Genomic DNA, 20,588 nt, shown 5'->3' on the forward strand with positions numbered 1-20,588 from the left:
TTTGCACACTAAATTACTGCAGATATGACCACCCACCCCCCCAAGCTTGGGTGATTCTTCGGCAAAACCAGAGAAGTATTCCTGCAATGTTCAGAGCTACTCTCCCACATACGTGCCGGTGAGGCTGTGGTTATGTGTTTATTTACACTACTGCAAAGTGGCTCGCAATTACCCTGGAAGGAGAGGGTGATGTGTGTGTTTGTGGCTGTCTGTGTGCATGTTATTGTAGTAAAATTGCCATTTTTGTGTGCGCGTGCGCACGCGTGTGTATACATGCCTCCAAGTCATCAATCTCACCTCCACTGGCCCTACTAAACATTGCCCTTTTTATAGCCTTTGTGCTCAGACAAAGGAAAACTTGAACGAGGATGGAACTGTCTGAGAGCTGAAAGCAGCAGGCATATGGTAGTCGTCACCGAGACAGAGAGCTTGTGCCGACAGACCTGTACCCAAGCAAACCTAGATCCATTTGTGATGGCCTTTATTTAAGCGCCCTCTCATGATGATGTTCACTAAACTGATTCTTCCTGTTCAATTAGTGCCATTCCTAAATGAAGCCTTTTTCTTAATGTAGTATTCTATTCAAATCTGGATAATGGGTGAAATAAGGTAACCAATGTCAGTAAAAGATAAAGGGTGGGGGTGGGGGGGGGGGGGTGAAGTGGAGAAAGACGAGCATTGCCTAACTGTATTTTGTGGAAGCAGCTTTTGTAAACAATTACAGCTTACAGGTTTTTGGTAAGTTTTTGAATCTGCATTACAGTTGGACAGTGTTCTTTTATTCCTGAGGAAGACTTTTAAACACAAGTGAGTGACTGTGTAGGTATTTGTTGGATTGATTTTAACAACAATATTTTATGATGTACAAAATATTGTAAAAAAAGTAAAAAAATCTCACAAAGGGTAGATTCATTACATGTATATAGAGTTATAGAATTTAGAATTTTCACTAGTTATGCCATTAGTGGTGTTGCTGTGTTCCTCACTCACTAATGACCAATACTGGCTTAAGCCTGGAATTTGCATCCATGTGATAGTGTATAGCTCAAAACAAAGTATGGACATTATTTAGGCAATAGCTTTGATCAATGATATAACTTGGCAGATGGCTTTAATGCAAAGGACGAGGTTAATGCGTTTCTGCAGCAAGACATTGACTTTTTTTTTTTCTATTAAATAATTAAGATTATTTAGATTATATCAAGCTACAAAAATGCAAAATATGTACTGTTACATAGCTCACTTCAGCATGTGCTGCGCCATAGAGTGGTCAGTATAGTCAGTAACATACAACAGCAATGCAACAGACAAGCAAAAACAAGAAAAATGCTGATGGCCTTTGGCACATGTAAATCTAGCAGTTTGGGGAAAGCAATTTGAGAACTTGGTATGTTGCTTTGGGAATTTTAGTGTTTTTGAAATGGCCAGTCTTCTGTTCCTGGTGATGGTGACGTCCATATTGCATGACCAGCGTGGGATTGTTTCTTCTGGCTCATTTGTTTATTTCTGTAAGATTTATGTGGCATTCTTATTGAGATTTATGTAGCCTTGTTATGGCTTCTTCCCCCTAAGTGTCAGGCATGGGTCTGGGTGTGTGAGAACTGTATCTGTTTACAGTAGGGTATGTATCTATTCGACCTTTGACCTTTCCATAGGGAAATATGGCCAGAATGATATGCCTGGAGCTGTACATAATTGGCTGGATGTATGTTGTGGACGTATGATGCATGTGCAGGGCTGCGGTTTTAAGATTTGAAAGTTTAACTCGCCGTTTCTTCTGTGTTTGTAGGTACAACAGTGGGTAGATCTTTGGTCACCTTTTGACCTTACTTGTCAAAGACTGCTGACAGTTGATGTGTATATGTGTGAGTACAATTTAACCTTCAACCCCTCTCTCTCCCTCTCTCTCACTCTGTCTCTTGCATGCTGTCTCAGATTGAGGAGGGAGGAAAGGCAGATCAGTGTAAGAAGCTGAGAGTGGGAGACGAACTGGTCAACATCAACGGCTCTGCGCTCTACGGCTCTCGCCAAGAAGCTCTCATCCTCATCAAAGGCTCCTACAGGGTTCTCAAGATTGTTGTTCGCAGGTACACTGTCTGCCCCACACACAAACGGAGATCAGAGAGTTCTTCCAGGTCACATTCTGTTGGGAAGAGTGAAACCAAAGGAGAGGAAGGCTGCAGAGATAAAAATGACATCATTGACGTGACCCGTTGGAGGCTACATGTTTGTAAGAGAGTGAGGGAGAGGGAACCACACAGATATGTGACGGTAGCCACCCTGAGTGTTGTTTGTTTTAGTTGGGATGATGCGACGTGATGTCAGTGAAATTTGGCAGACATGCATTAGGTCACTTGCGCTCCATGACTTTCTGACTCCCTCACTCTTCTACTCCTGTCTCTGTGAAGCAGTCCGCGCTGAACTCCCCAGTGCTGTCTGGAACTGGGTGGGGTGATTCTAATCAGGGCTGGATAGCAGACCACCAAGACGGAGAGGAGTAAATCCTGTTTCTTAATGTCTGCCTGACCATTTGATTCACTAGAAGGAAATTACTCTGTGACAACTATAGTATCTATCCAGGTTGAGCAGTCAACTCCAGGTTAAGCACACGCCTTAGCCTTCTCCATGGTCATCACTCGGGGGTCGGGCTGTCGGATCTCTGCATTTTTATTGGCCATGTCAACAGAGGAAATTTCCACTCACTGTAGCAGCTGGTATCGCTAAATATGCTGCCTCAGCGTGACTGAAGCCAATACTGCAATGAATGTGTGTGAATGACATCTGATTGCAACATGCACAGGCTGTGTGTGGAGAAGGCGGACTATCTCATGACACAGAGAATATCTGCATAATTGCTTAGGTGAGTTGTTCTTAGTTTCCAGCCACGGCTAAGGCTACTGGCCATTCCTCTCAGATGAAACAAGCTGCAGTGTCCAGTGAGGCCTATACACTAGCAATGCTGGTTCCGAGGTGGGGATATGGAGGGCTGAGACGGAAAAATTCCTCCTGTTTTTACATCCGTTTAATTGGCAGAATATCAGAAATGCACCACTGAGCCTTAGTGTTATTAGCCTGTTTGTGGTTTCTCTCCGTGGGTCTCGAGGTGTGTGTGTGGGGGTGTGTGTGTGTGGGTGTGTGCAAGCCTTTGTCACCACACCAGGACTTTGCCTGAGGTTCTTAAGTGCATCTGGATTGTATGTTTGCCTTGTACTATATGGCCATATCATTTCTGCATGCTCTTTGGTGTTTGCATGTGTGTGTCTGTGTGCAGATTATGGGCTGGCTGGTTCTATACGTAGATTATACTTGGCTCCTAGTGTGTAACCGTGCACCTCCGTGACTTGAGTGATGCCGTTCATGCCAGTTGGTTGTTTTAAGCTCTGTGTCTGTGCCAGTGGCTGGTCTTTTCAGTGTGTAATTGTAGTCGAGATGTTAGAATGACATTTTCCATGACTGCACAGATCGTGCTGTCATTACAGTTGCTGCCCTCTATGAAGCGTCTGTGAATCCTTAAAGAACGTGCACAGAATGTTTGGTGTTGTGGAACCTTTGCCAGTGTCAAGATGGATGAGGTATGAAACCCTCCCGAACACTGGGGCTTTCATTGTCTTCATTTGAAACAAACTTTCTTCTGTTTTTTCTGTCTCCACGGTATTTTAGCACACCACAAATCCAAAGTCAGGAAAAATGCTTGCACTGGGGGCAGAACATGCTTTATAAACAAGAGCTGACCGATGACAGACATAAGTGACTCAGCCTAAATGATTTGCAGCAGAATTCTTGTAGTAATTTAATATAATCCTAATAAACAGGTGCTCTGCTTTAAAACTTTAATGGCAGAGTGCTTGTGTTGGATTGAGTTTTGGACTCTGGAAAAGGTCACCTGCATCTGTAGCGAGAATTCATTACCACCTTCAGTAACAGGCAAAAGTCTGTGTGTGTACATCATTCATTCAACTAGAGACCATGGTTCCATGATCTCTCCTTTTCCTAATTTCCAACTCATTTTGTTAGACCACCGACCTGTGCAAAGCTGAGAAGCACAGCACTTTGTGCTCATCCGCTATGTAGCAGTGTCTGTCCTCTTCTGACCCTCTCTGGTAAAGACAGCACACTATGTGGAAGGTGATGAGTACAAGTAAATAGGATGTTCGCTGGCTAGAGACTGCATGCATCTCCTTCCTGTTCATATACGTGCCATTGTTTAACAGTAACTGTCTGGAATGAAAGGTGGTTTTTGTTTTTGTTTTTTTGTTTTTTTAACTGTTCCAGGTAATGATATTTTATTATTACTGTTAGCAGGTGTGTTTCTGTGCAGCCAACCAAATGTATGGACAGCCTTTACGTACTTATGTATGTAATCTTCATGTACTAAAGAGTTCCCCCTTCTGTACTATCCTTGCTTTGCCTGCCAAGGGTGCGGTGCTGTGCCTGCCAAATTGACCACTGAACCCACTCTTGGGGAAATTCCCAGCCCTTCACATCACACTTCCTGGTCCACCCAGTAATGTTTCCTGTCGCAGCTGCTGACTATTGCAGCTGATTCAGAGTGGGTGCACTCGGAACTGAGGAGGACAGAGGGAGATGTTCCGAACCCCAGGCAGGTCCAGCCACCAAGGCCTGCGTTTACTCTGGGACCGCATGGGAGTGAATCGGATTGAGGGGAAGGGCAGGACAGTACAGGAAAGCCCCGTGAAGGATCAGAGGGTTCCTACCCTGTTCTGGCATGACCCCACCGCTTCCCTTACCTCCCTGGATGTCCGTTACAGCATGCCCAAATGCTCCCCTCGCACCAGCGCCAAATGGGCCAAACACACTGGTTTGAGAGCAGCAGCCTTCCTGCACTCCCAGCAGGGGGGGTGGAGTGTGCAGGGACTTCTAGAAGCTCTTCTCTCACAGGCGGCTTGGTAAAGAATGCACTGCTGACAGGCTCAATAGCATCCCCCTCCAAGAGTTTATGGACCACAGGGGATGTGTCGGATTCCTCAGATCTACGAGGGATTGAGGGGGTAGAGGGGTGGGGGGGGGAGAGAGAACAGACAAGTTCAGGGCAACCAGCATCAGGAAGTTTTCCGAAAAGCACTTTGAGGGGTTGGCAGGACCCCCTCCTGCTGTGCCAAGGAACTTCATAAACAAAAGAGCTTCAGCTCCTGCCAAAACAATGGACATTCCACACATTCCCAGGCCTCTTCCACCCCCTCTCTGTTTCTTTCCACTTCGTGCGTGTGCGTGTGTGTGTGTGTGTGTGCGTGCGTGCGTGTGCGGTATGGTTTTGTTTTTATGCATACCATTTTTTGTGTGTGTATCTTTTGTGTGATTACAAACCTGTATATTGAATGAGCCTTTCATGCGAGTGTGTGTGTGTGTGTGTGTGTGTGTGTGTGTGTGTGTGTGTGTGTGTGTGTGTGTGTGTGTGTGTATATAATAGATAGATAGATAGATAGATAGATAGATATGCATGTGGTAAAAAAAAGATTTAAAAAATCAGACCCAAGACACACGGCCTGGTGTAGTACGTGCCAAGTCTTTAGTCCAGACGCCCTCTCTGTGTGGGGTCCAGGGCCAGCAGCCATTGGGATTCCATTACTGCCTGACCACACAAATCAACATGGCTGCTTTTCATTAGAAGTGCTATTAATCCTGGAAGGCTACGTCTGTCCTCATTTCTACGGCGCACTGATTGAGGTTGACCGGACCCGCACATCACAGGTACAGACAAGATGTGGCCCACTGTCGGCGATGAGGGCATCAGACCTGATGGAGAAGCTGCAGGTGTGACACTTGCACAGTAGCCAAGATGGCTTTAAGATTAGTTAAGTCATACTGCACACTCCTTTGATTAATCTCATATCTATTACTTCCCTGTGGAATCAGTTTAATGTTGCATATTTCAGTGCTTTAATTTGATTCTGTTGCACATGTTAGTGACAACCAGGCACCTGGGTGCATGACTCAACACTCTGTTTAGTTTGCATGAGGAAGTTCAGACAAAACTTTATTGGGGAGGGGGTGAGTGTCGCCGATAAGCTGTTTGTCTGGGCATTTGCGAATGCATTCTTCTCCTTAAAGAAAATGCGAAAAGAACGCGAGAAAGACTGGGGGGGGCGGGGAACCCAAAACAACAAACAGGCCATTGTGGCAGGGAGGCTGTTCTGGATGGCTCGTTTCCTGAGGAGCTCGGCTCGGACTCATAGGCACTATGGCTTAGGCTGATTATATGGAATTCGGGGCAATGTGTTTTTCAGGAAGTGTACTAGTGACTATAGAACAGACCACGGTGACTGGAAACTGCACACAATTTTCTTTTTTTCATCTCTCTCTCCCTCTCCCTCCCTGTGTCTGCGTGTGTGTGTGCATGAGTCTGTTAGTATAAAGCCATTGATGTTGAACTGACAGCAGCTCACCCCTACAAACACACTTTGTGGAGTTTGCAGTGGCCACATACATTGCCTGTCTCTCACACTTCAGGCCAGCACTGGTAGATTCCTTACAGTCTGATTAGTCTGACCTCAGGTGAATATCGCTTACTGCAGTGCTTTCTTTTCTTTCTCATTGTGGAAGCATTTTATTTTAATAAATGACATTGCAGCTCAAGCAGTAACTTTTGCATCAGTAAGCACAGAAAAATTTGTGGAATTCCACTATACACAGTTTCTAATTCATGACTAACAATAAAAGCTTCAATCTAATTAAGGGACCTTGGTGTCCAACCCTGGACTTGGGACAGTGCTATTTCTTTGGCAGACCATCGCATCTTAGTTAGTACCAAGTGTGTCATGTCTGGAATTAGAGCAGGGAAAATGTTAATCTGAGGAAGGCTCTGGCTCCTAGACACAGTCTGGGAAGTGGAGTCATTCCTGATTCCTTCTCCATCCATGTGATGAGCGGTGAATGGAGTGTGGTAGCTTATTCATAGTAAAGCTTTGCAGCATTTTTGGATTTCCAGTGCATACAGTAGTGTGTGTGTGTGTGTGTGTGTGTGTGTGTGTGTGTGAGTGATCATAGTGAACTGTGCATATCCCCTCTTGTCCTTACCATAGCATTAACTCCTATCCTTTACTCACACATCCCATTAAATTCCATTTTATATGTTATTATGGTAGCTGCTCTAACTGAAACAGTTTGGACCACCGTCTGTGACACCTGTGTAAACCCATAATTAGTATTAATTAGTATAAACCGAGAGCACTCGCTGTCTGATCCCATTTCTCCCATGCTCTGTATTCCCTAACCTTCTCTTTCATCTTGGTCCTCTCCTGTTGTCTGCTGACCTTGTTCTGGCTACCCTGCGATGGGGCAGTTGTTTATGAAGGCCAGCTGAAAGGAGTTAAGCTCCTTTTTGCTCTCCACATGCTGATTAAACAGCAGAACTCACAGCTCTTGCATTGTTGAGCTATCAGCACTGAGGGGAAGGCCAAGAAGACTTTTACCTGGCAGCTAGCCACTATAACACTGCCTCTCTCTCTCCACCAGCCAAAGCTGACAGCTCTCCCAGAGAGACAGGAAGTGGCCCTCACATTTTTTTTTCTCCCCCCCCCCTCATTCAAACAATAATAGGAGAGGAGCCTGTGTATTATTTTAGCAGCGGCTTGCCTCTTTATCTGCTCCGAACATGGTTTCCTCTCCGTCTGAGAACCACGTCCCCTTGCTAATGTCATTAGAGGGAGTGAGTGGGAGGTGTGTGTGTGTGCGCGTGTGTGTGTGTGCGCGCCCGGTCGGCAGAGGCAAAACGCTGACTTGAACTAGAAGTACAGAAAGGGGGAGAGGGAAACGATGTGGGGGGGGATTTCTGTTCTTTCTTCCTGGACTAGAAATCTGTCTCATTGCTGATAAATGACCACTAGTCTTCACTCACATGATCAATGGAGCTGTTAAGGTCGTGATGAGAGTTCCCTCATGATACCAGAAACAAGACTTCATCATGACTGTCTGACTACCTTCTGATTCCTACTGAAGTTCGCAGCATATTTGTTGGAATCTAGCCTTGAATCTTTTTCTGCCTGGATTCTTACGCCAAAATCTAGTGGATTTTTATACAAACAACTGGGTCAGCAAGGAGTCTTGTAAAGGATTTTTTTTTCAGTTATTTCTTGACTTTTTTTTTTGGTCCTGTTATATGGGTCTAGGTATGTACTTTCCATCGGTTTCAATGCTTTCCTGTAAACATATTAGGGTTCCAGAGCACAAAGATACAGTACTCATGAAGGCAAGAGACGCAGTTCATCACTCTAGCTATGGATTCATGCACGTTTCATGCTATGTTTACATTTGGTTGAACTGTTGTATATGATGAATGAATGCGTCTGAAGCAAAGAGATCTTCCTGGCTAAAGAAAGATATATATATTCAATAAAAATGAATAAAATAAATTAATTCAGGATCTATAACTTTTAAATCTTTAAATCACTGCTAAAAAGTTTGGAGTCGGTTTTTACTAATTAAATATCCAATTTGTTGCAAAAACATGTATGAAATAAAATATATAATGCTATTCATAAATGTTGAATCAGTTGTAGGAAGCCTTTTTTAAAAAAAAAGACGTTTTGGATGTGTTCCGAATGATGGAGAGCTGTCACCACCGCAGCTAAGACATAACATTATCCAACACTATATGGTGGTGTCTGGCTTATATTACTTAAACCCATGCTGTATAAATTGGTAGTGAATAAAATCATTTGCCTTGAATAAAATGTGACGGGTGCTTACAAACTTTAATTTCATAAATATTTAAAATTGATGGGGGGAAAAAAAATTAAATATTTATTATAAAAGATTTTAAATTAATTGTGTTTTGATCTAAAATCCTTTTAGCACGTTAAGGATAAAAATCATACTCGGGTCACTCATAGAAGAGGAAAGGTCTGATAAATGCTTATCCAATATGCTTTGATAAATTGAGTTGTTTAGTTTGAAACTTTACAGTACAGATAAATTTAACAAGAACATCTTGGGCTTCCTATGTTGGGTAAGCAAAGCATCTTTTTTTGTTCTTTGTTTCAAAGTCTTTCTTTTCCTACTTGGTCTTTTTTTTCCCCCCACTAAACCTTTCCTTAGGAAGCTCCATTATTATTTTTCAGAGAAACGATAAGCCACTGACATTTTTTTTATTTCCTTGGGAAGCATGTCACCACCTGCAACAATCGGGATTATTGAGTTTTTGTCAGTGTGAGTAAGGGGATGCACCTGGAATCTTTATGCCGTGTAATAGAAATTAATTTAAAAAAAAACAATTCTGCAGTTTTCTTTCAAAAGGAGCTAAAAAGATTTCCTAGTACTGACCCAACTCATGGAAGGATTATATAAATGCTTATAGACGGTGCATAAAGCGGATTTAATTCAGACATTTTGATTAGTCTCGGAGTCTGTGTGAAGGGTCAGTACTGTGAAGAGCTAACTCACCTCTGTTACCAGAGCTTCAGGTTTTTAACATCACTTTACCTATCAAAACATTGCTTTGCATTTTTATGACCTATTGTTTCAAAGAAGTCTACGTCATCTGAGGTATCTGACAAGGTGGGAGTTGCTGGTTTCTTCCTTCACTCAGTCCCACTACATATTGTTCTGAATACAGATGTTGTTACAGAACCCATATCTGCTGGGCTTGAAGCTACTTCATCAGTAAATGTACTCGCTGACAAATTAACTTTTAATGTTAACAACAGTTTGCAGTGTGCAGTTTCTTATGGTCTGTGTGGTCTGTGTTCTCGCGGCAGGCGAGCTGTGCCCCTGAGTCGCCCTCACTCCTGGTATCTGGCGAAGCCGCTGGAGCCTGTGCCCGCTCCAGCTGGCAGTCCAGACGGGCCCTTGGCCATGCAGATCCACCCTACACCCTTCAGCGTACCGTGGCAATCAGGGGCTGACAACAGGTGAGGGTCTACGTGTGTCCTGCTGTGCCCTCACACAGCCTGTGTGTTTGGTTATGAGGTGTTTTGTTTTTTTGTTTTATGTTTGGGGATTTTGGACACATCGGAACCCTTTCTCGAACGGCCTACTGTATTTACTGATTGCATGTATGATGCATCTAGAGTTCAGAATGACGGGTGGGTGTTTGTGAGTGTGATGAACAAAGAAACAACATTTTTGCCTTGGGGGAATTTTTTTTTTAATTGGTTTATAAAGGAACATGACCAGCAGGAAGCCAATGATCTCATGTCCTATGTCACACACATGCCTCGCCGGATGCCACTGCTATTTTTATACTTTTGATTCATACATTATTTATAGATTTGTGGCCCAAAAAAAAAAAACCCAGAATAAGGACATTTGAGGCAAAAGTCTTAAAAAGCCCAGCAAAGTGTGCTATACCATGACAAAACAACTGCTGAAAAAACAAATAATCCTACAGTAAACGTAATAAATTACTCATACTTTTTATGTAAAAAAAAAAAAAAACTTCCGGAGGATAGACATTGTTCCGTCCTCTCTGAAATGTGATTGGAAATACCCACACTTTTGCTGATTGTTTGCGCCACAGTGCCAAGTGTATCTGGGCCATTATATTTTCATATTTCTCATTGTGATTATCTGTAATGAGAGAAAATAGAGTAGTGTGTTTGTGTAAGTCCAAAGTCATGACTCATTCCTACACTTTGCCTTCTCCAAATTGCTTAAACTGATGGAACTATTCAAATATATCTGAAGTGGCAAAAGATGGAGGTCGACGTGAAAATATTGATCACGGCTGGTTTTCAGTCTTAATTTTTAGAATATTTTCATCAATGTTTCCGTTGCCTACAACATTTAGCCATATTATAACGTACAGTAGTGTTACTGTAATGGTGCTTTCCATTCATTCTGATACCATACATGTGTATGTCTGTCTGTGTAGAAATAATGTGCTCCAACTACTGTGAAAGGTTCTAATAAATTCCACATCCAGCAGTAATGAGAATAGGATGACGTTGGCAAATAATGTTTCATTGATACAGCGCCTTTTTCAAATTCAAGGGCCAACGCGTGACATCTTTGAGTTATAGTTGACAAAGGGATGATTTTAAAATGATATAAATTAAATAAAACTCATCTACCTTTTTGTCCTTATTCCATTTTTTGTTACGTTGTTGTACGTCTTGTCTCCAACCCTGTCCCTCTGTTTGTCCCTCACTTTGTTGACCTGCAGTGAGCTGTCCATGCAGTTGGGCCTCTTCTCCAGGCACTACAGCACGGACCACAGCAGCTCCGTGGGGAGCATGGAGAGTCTTGAGAATCCCCCGAGTCAAGGTTACTACGACAACCAGCTCTCCCCTATCGACCCTGCCATTTTTAACAATAAGCGTGACTCTGCCTACAGCTCCTTTTCTGCCAGCTCAAACACATCTGACTACACAGTGTCTCTGCGGCCTGAGGAGAACAGCTCCATGGACAGCCTCCTGCAAGGCCTCGGACCCTCTGGTAGGTTTATAGAGGGACGCCCACATTCTGCAGCCAGCGGTCCAGGAGAACTGCACTGTGAGGAGGGAAGCCTCAAAGCTAGGTCCCTGCCTCATAAGCCTGAGGTTAAAATACGGCCATCATCTTATAGCTATGAGGAACAGAAATGTGGACCTCCACAACCTCCAATGAGAAAAGATAGTTTCAGGGCCACTAGAGGCCGACCAGGGGTACCTGATAAACGTTGTGTCTCTGCACCTGTTGGTATTCCAAGTTTGACATGCTGCACAATTGAGAACCCAACTCGCATCCATAAGGTGTTAAATGGGAATGAATGTCTGAATGAGTCACAAGAAAATGGACAGAGCTTGAAAGAAAGTAGCACAGAGACTTATTACACCCTCAGTTCTCAACAAGAATTGTGTATCGATAGCCAAGCAAGATCAGCAGAGTGCCAAAAGAACAGTCACCTCCAACCTCTACAGAGGTGTTCTTCTAGGCCTAATCCTCCACCAGAGGACGGTCTTGATACCCAGCTCACCCATTTAGAGAACAATCTCCAGTCCAGGATGTACAGACATGGTGCCCCTGAAAAATTACTTGCCTCTCAGTTAAATATGGTGGAGACCTCTAGTGACATCAGTGAACATTCTGTATCCCCTTCTAGCCAGTGGTCTAATCCTTTGCATCCTAGGGAGGACTTGGGAGAAAACAGCCCAGCTGTTATATCACAGGGTAAATGGGGAGGAGGAAGCCGATGCTCCACCCCTGGATCAGTGACTACTTCAGAGCTGGAGGAACAAAGGATGGAGGAAGAACAACTGGATTCGGACCAGATTGTCTCTCCTGCTCGACATTCCTGGCTACGATCTGTAAGTGTTCCAGGTGAACCTGCAAAAAATGGATTCTGTAATTCTGGTCCCACCATGGATTCTCAACTCCTTGAACGGGACTTTGGACCTGTTAGTGCTGCAGCTAGTATGGATACTTTACTTGAAGAGAACCAAGAACGAAGTGAAGGAAGGGAAAATGAAAGTGAGGTTTCAAAGCCTTCTCAGAAGCGCCAGTTTCGCTCGTCCAAGTGTCGCCGTCGAAGTGAACGCTTTGCCACAAACCTTCGCAATGAGATCCAGAGAAAGAAGGCTCAGCTGCAAAAGAGCAAAGTCACAGGTGGGATTCTCTGTGGTGAAGACACAGTAGAGGAAGAAGGTGGAAACCTCCACATGGAGAAAAATTCCACGTTAGAGCCTTCCAGAAACCATCAACCCATAGCCCAAAACCACACTAGTCACCACACCAACCTTCAAAATACTGCTTTTGCACCATCTCAGGCTAGGACTTGTGCAAACCTAACATTTCAGCAAGTTCTGAACAAATGTGATGGGACAAGTGGTGTGGAACATTCAAGAACCAGGACTGACACACAACTTTCAGAAAAAGAAACACAACTAACTGAGGAGACTAGACCAGTCAGTGAGGAGGCATCAGCAAATAATACCCGTCATTGGCGCTGGACACCAGAACACACACTGCAACGAGAAATGCAGCCAAATGAGAAGAAAAATGAAAGAACAGGACCGTCATCATTGAATCCTGGAACAACACGAGGAAGAGTGGGTTCTTCTAACGGGCGCTATAGTCGAGGAGACGATTGTGACATCCCACCTTTTGCAGACCGTAGGAAATTTTTTGAAGAGACTAGTAGGAATCTGAGCCAGTCTGTGACCAACCTGGCAAGCCTGACAAGTCGGCGCCAGAGGCCAGAGAAGCAACAAGCGAAGAATGAGCCATCTTCTCCTGATCCCCGTGAGTCCATCCCTGCCCTTGGGCAAAGGAGGTTCTCCTACCAGGGAGGAGTCCACGATGGTACAGGCATTTCTCTTGAGACTAGAAGACAGTTCGCCAATGTGGAACAAGAAAGGGATGGAGAGATAATAATGGAGAGAGAACGAGAGAGAGAGAAGGAAAAGGAGAGGCAACGAGAACAAGAGAGACTTAAAGATCAGGAGAGGCTACAGGCCTGGGAGAAGGAGCAGGAGGAAGAAAGGGAGAGAGAGAGAACCAGAAAGGAGGCTGAAGGAGAGAAGCAAAGAGTTCAAAAGATGGAGAGAGAGAGGGAAACCAGCGGAGATGTCATGTGTGGTGGACATGACCTTAGCAATACCATAACACCACTAGCTTTGCCTCACGATGCTCGTCCAAAACAGCCACTCGGTTCTCTCAGTTTCATCCCCAGCAACTCTCACCCAGACAATTGCCACAAGACGACCAATCCTGATGTCCCAAAGCCATGCTCAGCCTTTCGACCTGTTACTAGCCAACAGTATCAATCTGATCAGTCTTGCCTGCACCTTGGATTCAAGAACAGGAGCTGCACACCGACAGAGGTGAGATGCAGCCTTTTGAAACCGATACTCTTGCATGCAAATTTCAGAAAATGTGCTTTAGAAAATGTAGGTACTTTTTATTGACCGTTCAGACAGAATGGTTATTAAGGGACATAGAATAGTTGTGAAATTATAGACCAATATATATTGGTACCAATACATGTGTATTATTTGAATGAAACGGTATTGGATTACATTGAATATGCAAAATTCCTTGCAACATACATTGGCGTTGAGTTTGCAGTTTGCTGTCCAGTACCAGTTCTGTAATTCTCAGTCTGGATTGGTGTATATTAGTGGGATTTATTGGACCCAGTGGGTTTAAATTCAGTTCTCGAGCTCCTCTTACTGTTGGATCAGAGCCATTTGTTTTTGACATTCAGCAGCCAGCCAACAATAATGTTTGACAAGACTTATGTTCTCGTCTGCCACCCAAAAATATCTTGCCAACAGCAGTCCTGTGGTCAGAAACTGACCATTGATAAAGGGCTAGAAAATGGATAACAAATGTCCCATTACACATTTTTATAAGCAGAAACATAGCCAAAATAGTGGCTTTTGAGTGTATACAGAAAACAGTAACCATACAATAATTCATTAAAAAATAGTATATAATGGGAAACCATTGAGCCATAAGTGCACTAAGCCATTTTAAACTGAGGTAAACTATTGAAGTTGAAAATTTCCTGGCAAAGGGCAAAATTTGCTGCTTTCCTGTAAAGATTAATGTCATTTAATAAATCATCATAATTAATTGTAGGGAATGTATACATGCGTTTTAACTGACTATTTTTTGGGATATTTGTTAAATGTATAGCTGGCAGGGAAATGGCATTTATATTTTTAGTGGAAGACTTACTTTATGTATGCTCTCTGAACATTTGAAATGCTTTGGAACTAAAATGGTATAAACCAGAATTGAGGTGTTTTTTTTTTAGATTTAAATATATATTGGCAAAATGGGTGTGTACGAGCAGAATCAAGACTGGTGGCGAATGTTGGAGTAGCAGAATCATGGCTACAAATTCAGTGTCAAAACATTAGTTGGATCCAATGCCAATACCATGTTTCACCAGTTGTCTTGGAACTGTATTCTGTGGAAATGTGATGGGGGGGGGGGGGGGGGGGGAATGCAACAAAATACAAGCACTTAACTACTTCCATCTTCACAGTACTTTCTATGAAGCTCATCTTTTGCCTCAGGCAATAGGAAAACTATAGCATCCAAAAACATTCCTGTTCAGAATCACTTGGCAAATTTCTTCCACAGGTTTATCTTGTGCGTGAGCAGGAACAAATAAAACTCAACAGAAAGTTCAGCCTGACTGAGAGGTAAGGTCATTTCCTGTATTTAGGTTCATCAGTGGGTGGTCCCAGCAGGCTGTTGCTGGATATTATGTCATTTGTGGTTATGGGTGTTTGACTTGGAAACCGACTGTTTGCTGTATTTTATAATCTTCTATGATTCTAGACAATAATGGCTTGCTAAGGGTTTCATAATGGCCATAGGGTACAGTAGCACAATCATTGTGAGCTGATCATGGCTGTTTTCTTGCTGTGTAGGGACTATGCTCTTTACCAACGAGACTCCACGCCAGGAGAGGTCACTGTGGGTCTGGGCTTTCAGCGCCAGTGGAATGATAGACGACGTATTGGCAACAATGAGGATGGACCCTTCATATCGTCAGTCCTTAGAAATCGTGCCATGTCAGAAAATGACCTCCGCGAACCTCAGGGTCTTCGTAGCCACACAGTGCTTAATGCTTATGCTAGCGGAATGTCTTCATTAACCCTTAGAGAACTGGATGAGAACATCATGACGGAGGCGAAGAAGAAAAAAGGGCCGCCACCCCCTCGTCCACCGCCCCCAAAATGGGGGCGGTTCCATAGCAGACAAACATCTCATCACAACCTGTTCTCCGCACCACCCGGAGCCTTTCCTCAGGCCCAGTCGTATGGGCCCTGCTCCTCTATTGTCGCTGAAATAACACGTCAGCGATCCTACAGTCTCCCTCCAAGGGAGGGGTTAGAAAGTTGCCAGCAGTGCTACCGGGACCTCCCTGTGGCTCCACCCAGCCCTGCCTTTACTCGCAGAGCTTTCAAACCTGTGGCCCTGCCTCCAGAAGAACGGCGCATGCCTGTATCCCATCACGATGATGCGAACAGTGTGGTGGACACGCTCCCGACCTGGACTGAGTCAAACAGAAGGTAAAGTTTACAAATTAACCTCCTACTCTGCTAATCGAATGTAAAGAATAATTATTAATTTTAGTCTTTGTGCTGACGTCATACCACACATGTATAATGAATACACACACCTTTGTTTGTTTGTTTTAGCAGCTTCTAAAGAAGCTTTTATACAAGGGCAAGTATTTAGTGTGACCTCTCCTTATTATTGAGCAATAGCAGGAAACTGGCTTTCTTAAACATTAATTGAAATGGAATGGTGCTACAAGATTACTTCAGAAAACTGCAGGACAGTCTCTCCAAAGAGTTTAAGATGTGCTTAGTGCCAAGGGAGGTCACACTAAATACTGACTTTTGCCTGTAGAAGCCATTTTGTTGTAAAAATTGTGTGTGTGTGTGTGTGTGTGTGTGTGTGTGTGTGTGTGTGTGTGTGTGTGTGTGTGTATGAATATATATATATATATGAGAGAGAGAGAGAGAGAGAGAGAGAGATTTGTATGTCTATTTAAAAACTCTTATTGTTCTGTTACATTTCAGATTGTCTGATCAAAACCTGGGATCGCCTTCAAACCAGTTCAAACCAGCTGTGGTGAAGCCAGTCTTCCATAAGTATACAGCAGAATGGGACTTGACCGGTCTTCACAACTCCACTGCAGCCAAGAGCACTAGCAGGTCCTCGTACACACCCTTGACTCTGGAGAATGGCTCTTGTCCCGGGCCTGTGCCCCCTGAGTCCTATTTCACCATGAACCACAGGAACAAGCAGCACTTGGAGAGTCAGTCACAGCAAATGGGCTTTCATGGTCCTGCCTTCAAAAACTCAGAATGTGTTTCACAAAGTCCACTTCCCAGGGAGGAGGAAACGCAGCCCTTGGAGACAGATATAGACGACTTCCATGAGACTGAGGACACTGTAGTCGAGCAGCACAGGCAGGCAGAAAGCAGGACAGAGATGCAGTGTTTCGCCCAACCTGTGACAGTGCTGGAGACTGATATCGACACGCTGTCTGCCAAAGACACTCCTTTGGTAGCAATGACAAAAGAGCAGAGGCCATCCATGGTAGAGTCTTTATTGGAAGAGGATTATGGGAGAGCCAGGAAGGAGTTGATGGGAGAACTTTTCCCCCACTGCACAGAAGCCGGGAGTGGAGGGGAAGGTTGGAGAGGTGGCTACCCAGTCAGTGGAAACACTATAGAAAGGTATGTTTTAGGCAGGTTCTGCTTCATTCACTTTATTTCATATTAGTACCGCACTGCATGACATCATGGCAGTTTGTTTAACTACTTACCTATTTAGTCCCTGAATATCTGTTGTCCCAGGTCCTCCAGGCAGGGCACTTCAAGCAGCTCCAGTGCAGCCACTAACAAAACCCAGCTCCTTAACAAATTGAAGGACTTTTCAGAGATGAAGGAGGAGGATGAAGAACTGAATTACAAGGTTGGGACTGATCTACATTTCCCCCCCCCCCCCACACAGTCACTCCTGCTGTCCACTGCTGGGGGCTCTTTTTTTTTTTTTTTTTTTTTGGTTTGTTTGTTTTTGTTTTATTATAGGCTTGCTCATAATTTCAGGTATTCAGCTGGTATTTCTTGCGTTTTAATACGGTGGTGTTCTCTTTGCAGACACAGCTCATGGACAGCCTGCGCAAGAAGCTGGGTGTGTTGCGGGACGCCCAGCGAGGTCTGCAGGAGGATATCCGGGCCAACTCCCAACTGGGCGAGGAGGTGGAGAGCCTGGTGCTGGCTGTCTGCAAGCCCAACGAGGTGGACAAGTTTCGCATGTTCATCGGGGATCTGGACAAGGTGACCAGCCTGCTGCTGTCGCTCTCTGGCAGGCTGCTCAGGGTGGAAAGTGCCCTGGATCGCCTGGACACAGAGTCCAGCCACCACGAGAGGGTGAGGAGAGGGGAAGGGATTAAGAGGCTTCCTTTTTCGTTACACGTGTGTCTAGATGGGAGATTTCACGTCACTGAAATTATGCTTCATTTAGAGTTTGCCTAGTTTCTCTGTTGCCTTTTGCTTCTGACTTAACTAATACTTCCACCACTTCATAACCTATTTTTACAGCTCTGTCTGCACAGGAGTATAATTCGCTACCCACTACTAGCGGTCCTCCCTTTTTCTCTTGATTTCGTTCATGGTTTACTCTTTGGTTTATGGTGTTCTAGCTCCCCCTGCTGGAGAAGAAGAAGCAGCTCCTTGTGCAGCTGGCTGAGGCTCAGGAGCTGAAGGAGCATGTGGACCGTCGGGAGCAGGCCGTGGGCAGTGTGCTGGCTCGCTGCCTGACCCCGGAGCAGCTGCGCGACTACAGCCATTTTGTGAAGATGAAGGCAGCCCTGCTGGTGGAACAGCGGCAGCTGGAAGACAAAATCCGACTGGGAGAAGAGCAGCTCCGCGGCCTGCGGGAGAGCCTTGGTCTGGTGGTGGGAACCAGCCTGGGATACGGGCATTACTAAAACTGGATCCCGACGAGAGAGAGAGAGAAGCAGAATGCAGACTGCGTGCATGCACATAACTTTGGGTCTGCTTGCAGAGTCAGTGCTGGCCTGGTGGGGTGAAGGTATCTGAAGTGAATGTTGTTCTGGTCAGAGCTCGACTGTGGGCATTAAAACAAATTTACATTAGTCCTGGTAACAGAATCCTGAAAAGCAACAATCTTATGGTCAGCTTTTTAACTGAAGATTGATGTTTAGCGCCAACATTTACTACATTGCCCATACTGCAGTACTACTTGAAATTGTTTGACAATTCAGCTATACTAAGCAGGAAATGACCTCAAAACACTACATCTAAGCCACATAACAAATGTATGTGTGTGCCTCTTATTAATCTCAACTGAGGGATTGTCCATGCACTGCTATTTATTTATTTATATCTCTCATCTAATATGAATACAGAGTTCAAATTCTCATTTTTGAAAATTGATTGTTGGTGGGCTCTTTAGAGTCATGTAGTCACCTCTCATATCAGTACATCTGCACCAATAAAAAGCCATCAAATATTTTGGAAAAAAATAGTTGTAACATTTAGTCTGTCAAGGTAGAAAGGTCTTTTATAGAAACTCATTTGTATGTACAGGGGCAGTATTATAATGCAACGTAATTTAAAATCTGCGAGCTGTAATTGGTTACATGGCTCATTTTGTTCAAACTGGAATTAGCTTTGAAAACACTGATCTTAATATGGCCTTGGCTTACACTCCAAAATGATATCTTAACAAAACATCTTAAATCTAGTGTAAATGCCAAACACTGAGACTTGTAAGAAAATTATCAGAATTGAGTTTATTTCTAGATGTTTTTTAATTTTATTAAATGAAATGATCTCTACTGGCAGAATGTTTTGTTTGAAGCATTGATCTTAAAACAAGAATAAATATTTTCCAATGCAGTGATATCATTTTACTTTACAAATTACCTAAAATAAGTCAAACAAACAAGTAATCTTTATTTTTCTTGCAACCGTTTCAAAATTATTTAAAATAGTTTGATTTGGTAAGATATCATTTTTATTCAGCCAGGTTAGAGAATTTGCTTTCCTTATTCTGTGGGTAATTAGGGAGCATGAATAACATAGTCTTGCCTTTTCATTATTCAATGCTTTACTGTATTTTCCATACGTGACATCAGAATCATTGTTGCCAAAGATGCGTGTTATGTCTAAACACAAGAACTGAAATATGGTGCTTATTTTGAAGAATCTCATGCAGCTGCATCATCACTGACCTGTCTGAGAAGATCCGGTCGTGGCTCGTCTCGGCACCCTTGTTGGATGCAGCCATGTTCATTTCTTTTTTTGTTTTAAATCATCACTTTAACAGTTCTTACTTGCGCATATTTTATGTTGCAAAAGATGTGTCTTGTAATATAATGTATTATTTCAGTACAGCAACGCAGATTCTGGGCAAACTGCTTAATAATCTTATCCTCATAAAGGGAAATGGGATATTTCTCTAGAGGACATTGCTGCTTTATTGAGTATATATTACCTTGAGGTTGAAAAGGCTTTTTCTCTTTAACTGTTAAAACAATTTATTGCAGTTGTTTAGTTTGGTTTTCTTTAATTGAATTCAGGATTGCCTTTTGAAGGAACTAAGTATTTCTCACTATATGCCAAAATGATGAATGTGAACAACAAAAAGTGGCAAGTATTTCAGTGCATTTTTGACACCTGTATATATAGCCTAGTCTGTACCTGTTTGTTGTATCATAACTTCATAAGTAAATTCAGGCTAAAATAATGAAAATATTTGGTTTAATAGTAACTGATCTATTCCTTTTTTTTTTATTCTTTTGAGAAACTATGGAATATGTACCATTTGATAATACACATTTTTATGTCATGCATCTGGCTTTTTCATTAATTACAAATTATATTAACTTCACTGAAGACGTAAGCTGTTCTATTGTGATCAGTCGAGTTAAGCAGCATCAGTCAGGTATGTCATGACTAGGAAAATCTGTCTGCTCATTACAGCTGGTGAGTAAATAACTATCCCAAAATTTGTTTGATGGCAGAGCTGGCTTGAGATTTCCATTCCCATCATACTTTGTGCCCAAAGACTGCAATGTGTTTTGCAAAGCAAAAAAAAAAAAAAAGTTACAGAAGCGTTGTTTAGCTTTGCTACAAAGGAAGTGTGTAACA

The 20,588-nt window shown here is 43.3% G+C and overlaps 1 protein-coding gene across 8 annotated transcripts in view; it reads left to right on the plus strand.

Moving 5' to 3' along the window:
• Positions 1–20,286, plus strand: part of shroom4 (shroom family member 4) — a 33,251-nt gene extending 12,965 nt beyond the window's left edge. For 5 of the 8 annotated variants that reach the window (XM_027013967.3, XM_081694494.1, XM_081694493.1 and 2 more), the window contains 9 exons: positions 1,936–2,087; positions 9,714–9,866; positions 11,120–13,757; positions 15,028–15,089; positions 15,321–15,965; positions 16,482–17,144; positions 17,265–17,382; positions 17,568–17,840; positions 18,113–20,286. In XM_027013967.3, the coding sequence (XP_026869768.2) occupies positions 1,936–2,087; positions 9,714–9,866; positions 11,120–13,757; positions 15,028–15,089; positions 15,321–15,965; positions 16,482–17,144; positions 17,265–17,382; positions 17,568–17,840; positions 18,113–18,400 (4,992 nt within the window). In that variant the 3' untranslated portion in view covers positions 18,401–20,286. Of the gene's footprint in view, positions 1–1,935; positions 2,088–7,794; positions 8,127–8,153; positions 9,514–9,713; positions 9,867–11,119; positions 13,758–15,027; positions 15,090–15,320; positions 15,966–16,481; positions 17,145–17,264; positions 17,383–17,567; positions 17,841–18,112 lie in introns of those variants that run through there. The other 3 variants (XM_035536649.2, XM_081694495.1, XM_081694491.1) reach the window with 3 other exon arrangements.
• Positions 20,287–20,588: the final 302 nt, after the last annotated feature.

This window comes from Electrophorus electricus, chromosome 13, assembly GCF_041902795.1.
Source record: "Electrophorus electricus isolate QZ-2024a chromosome 13, ASM4190279v1, whole genome shotgun sequence".
Lineage (NCBI taxonomy): Eukaryota > Metazoa > Chordata > Actinopteri > Gymnotiformes > Gymnotidae > Electrophorus > Electrophorus electricus.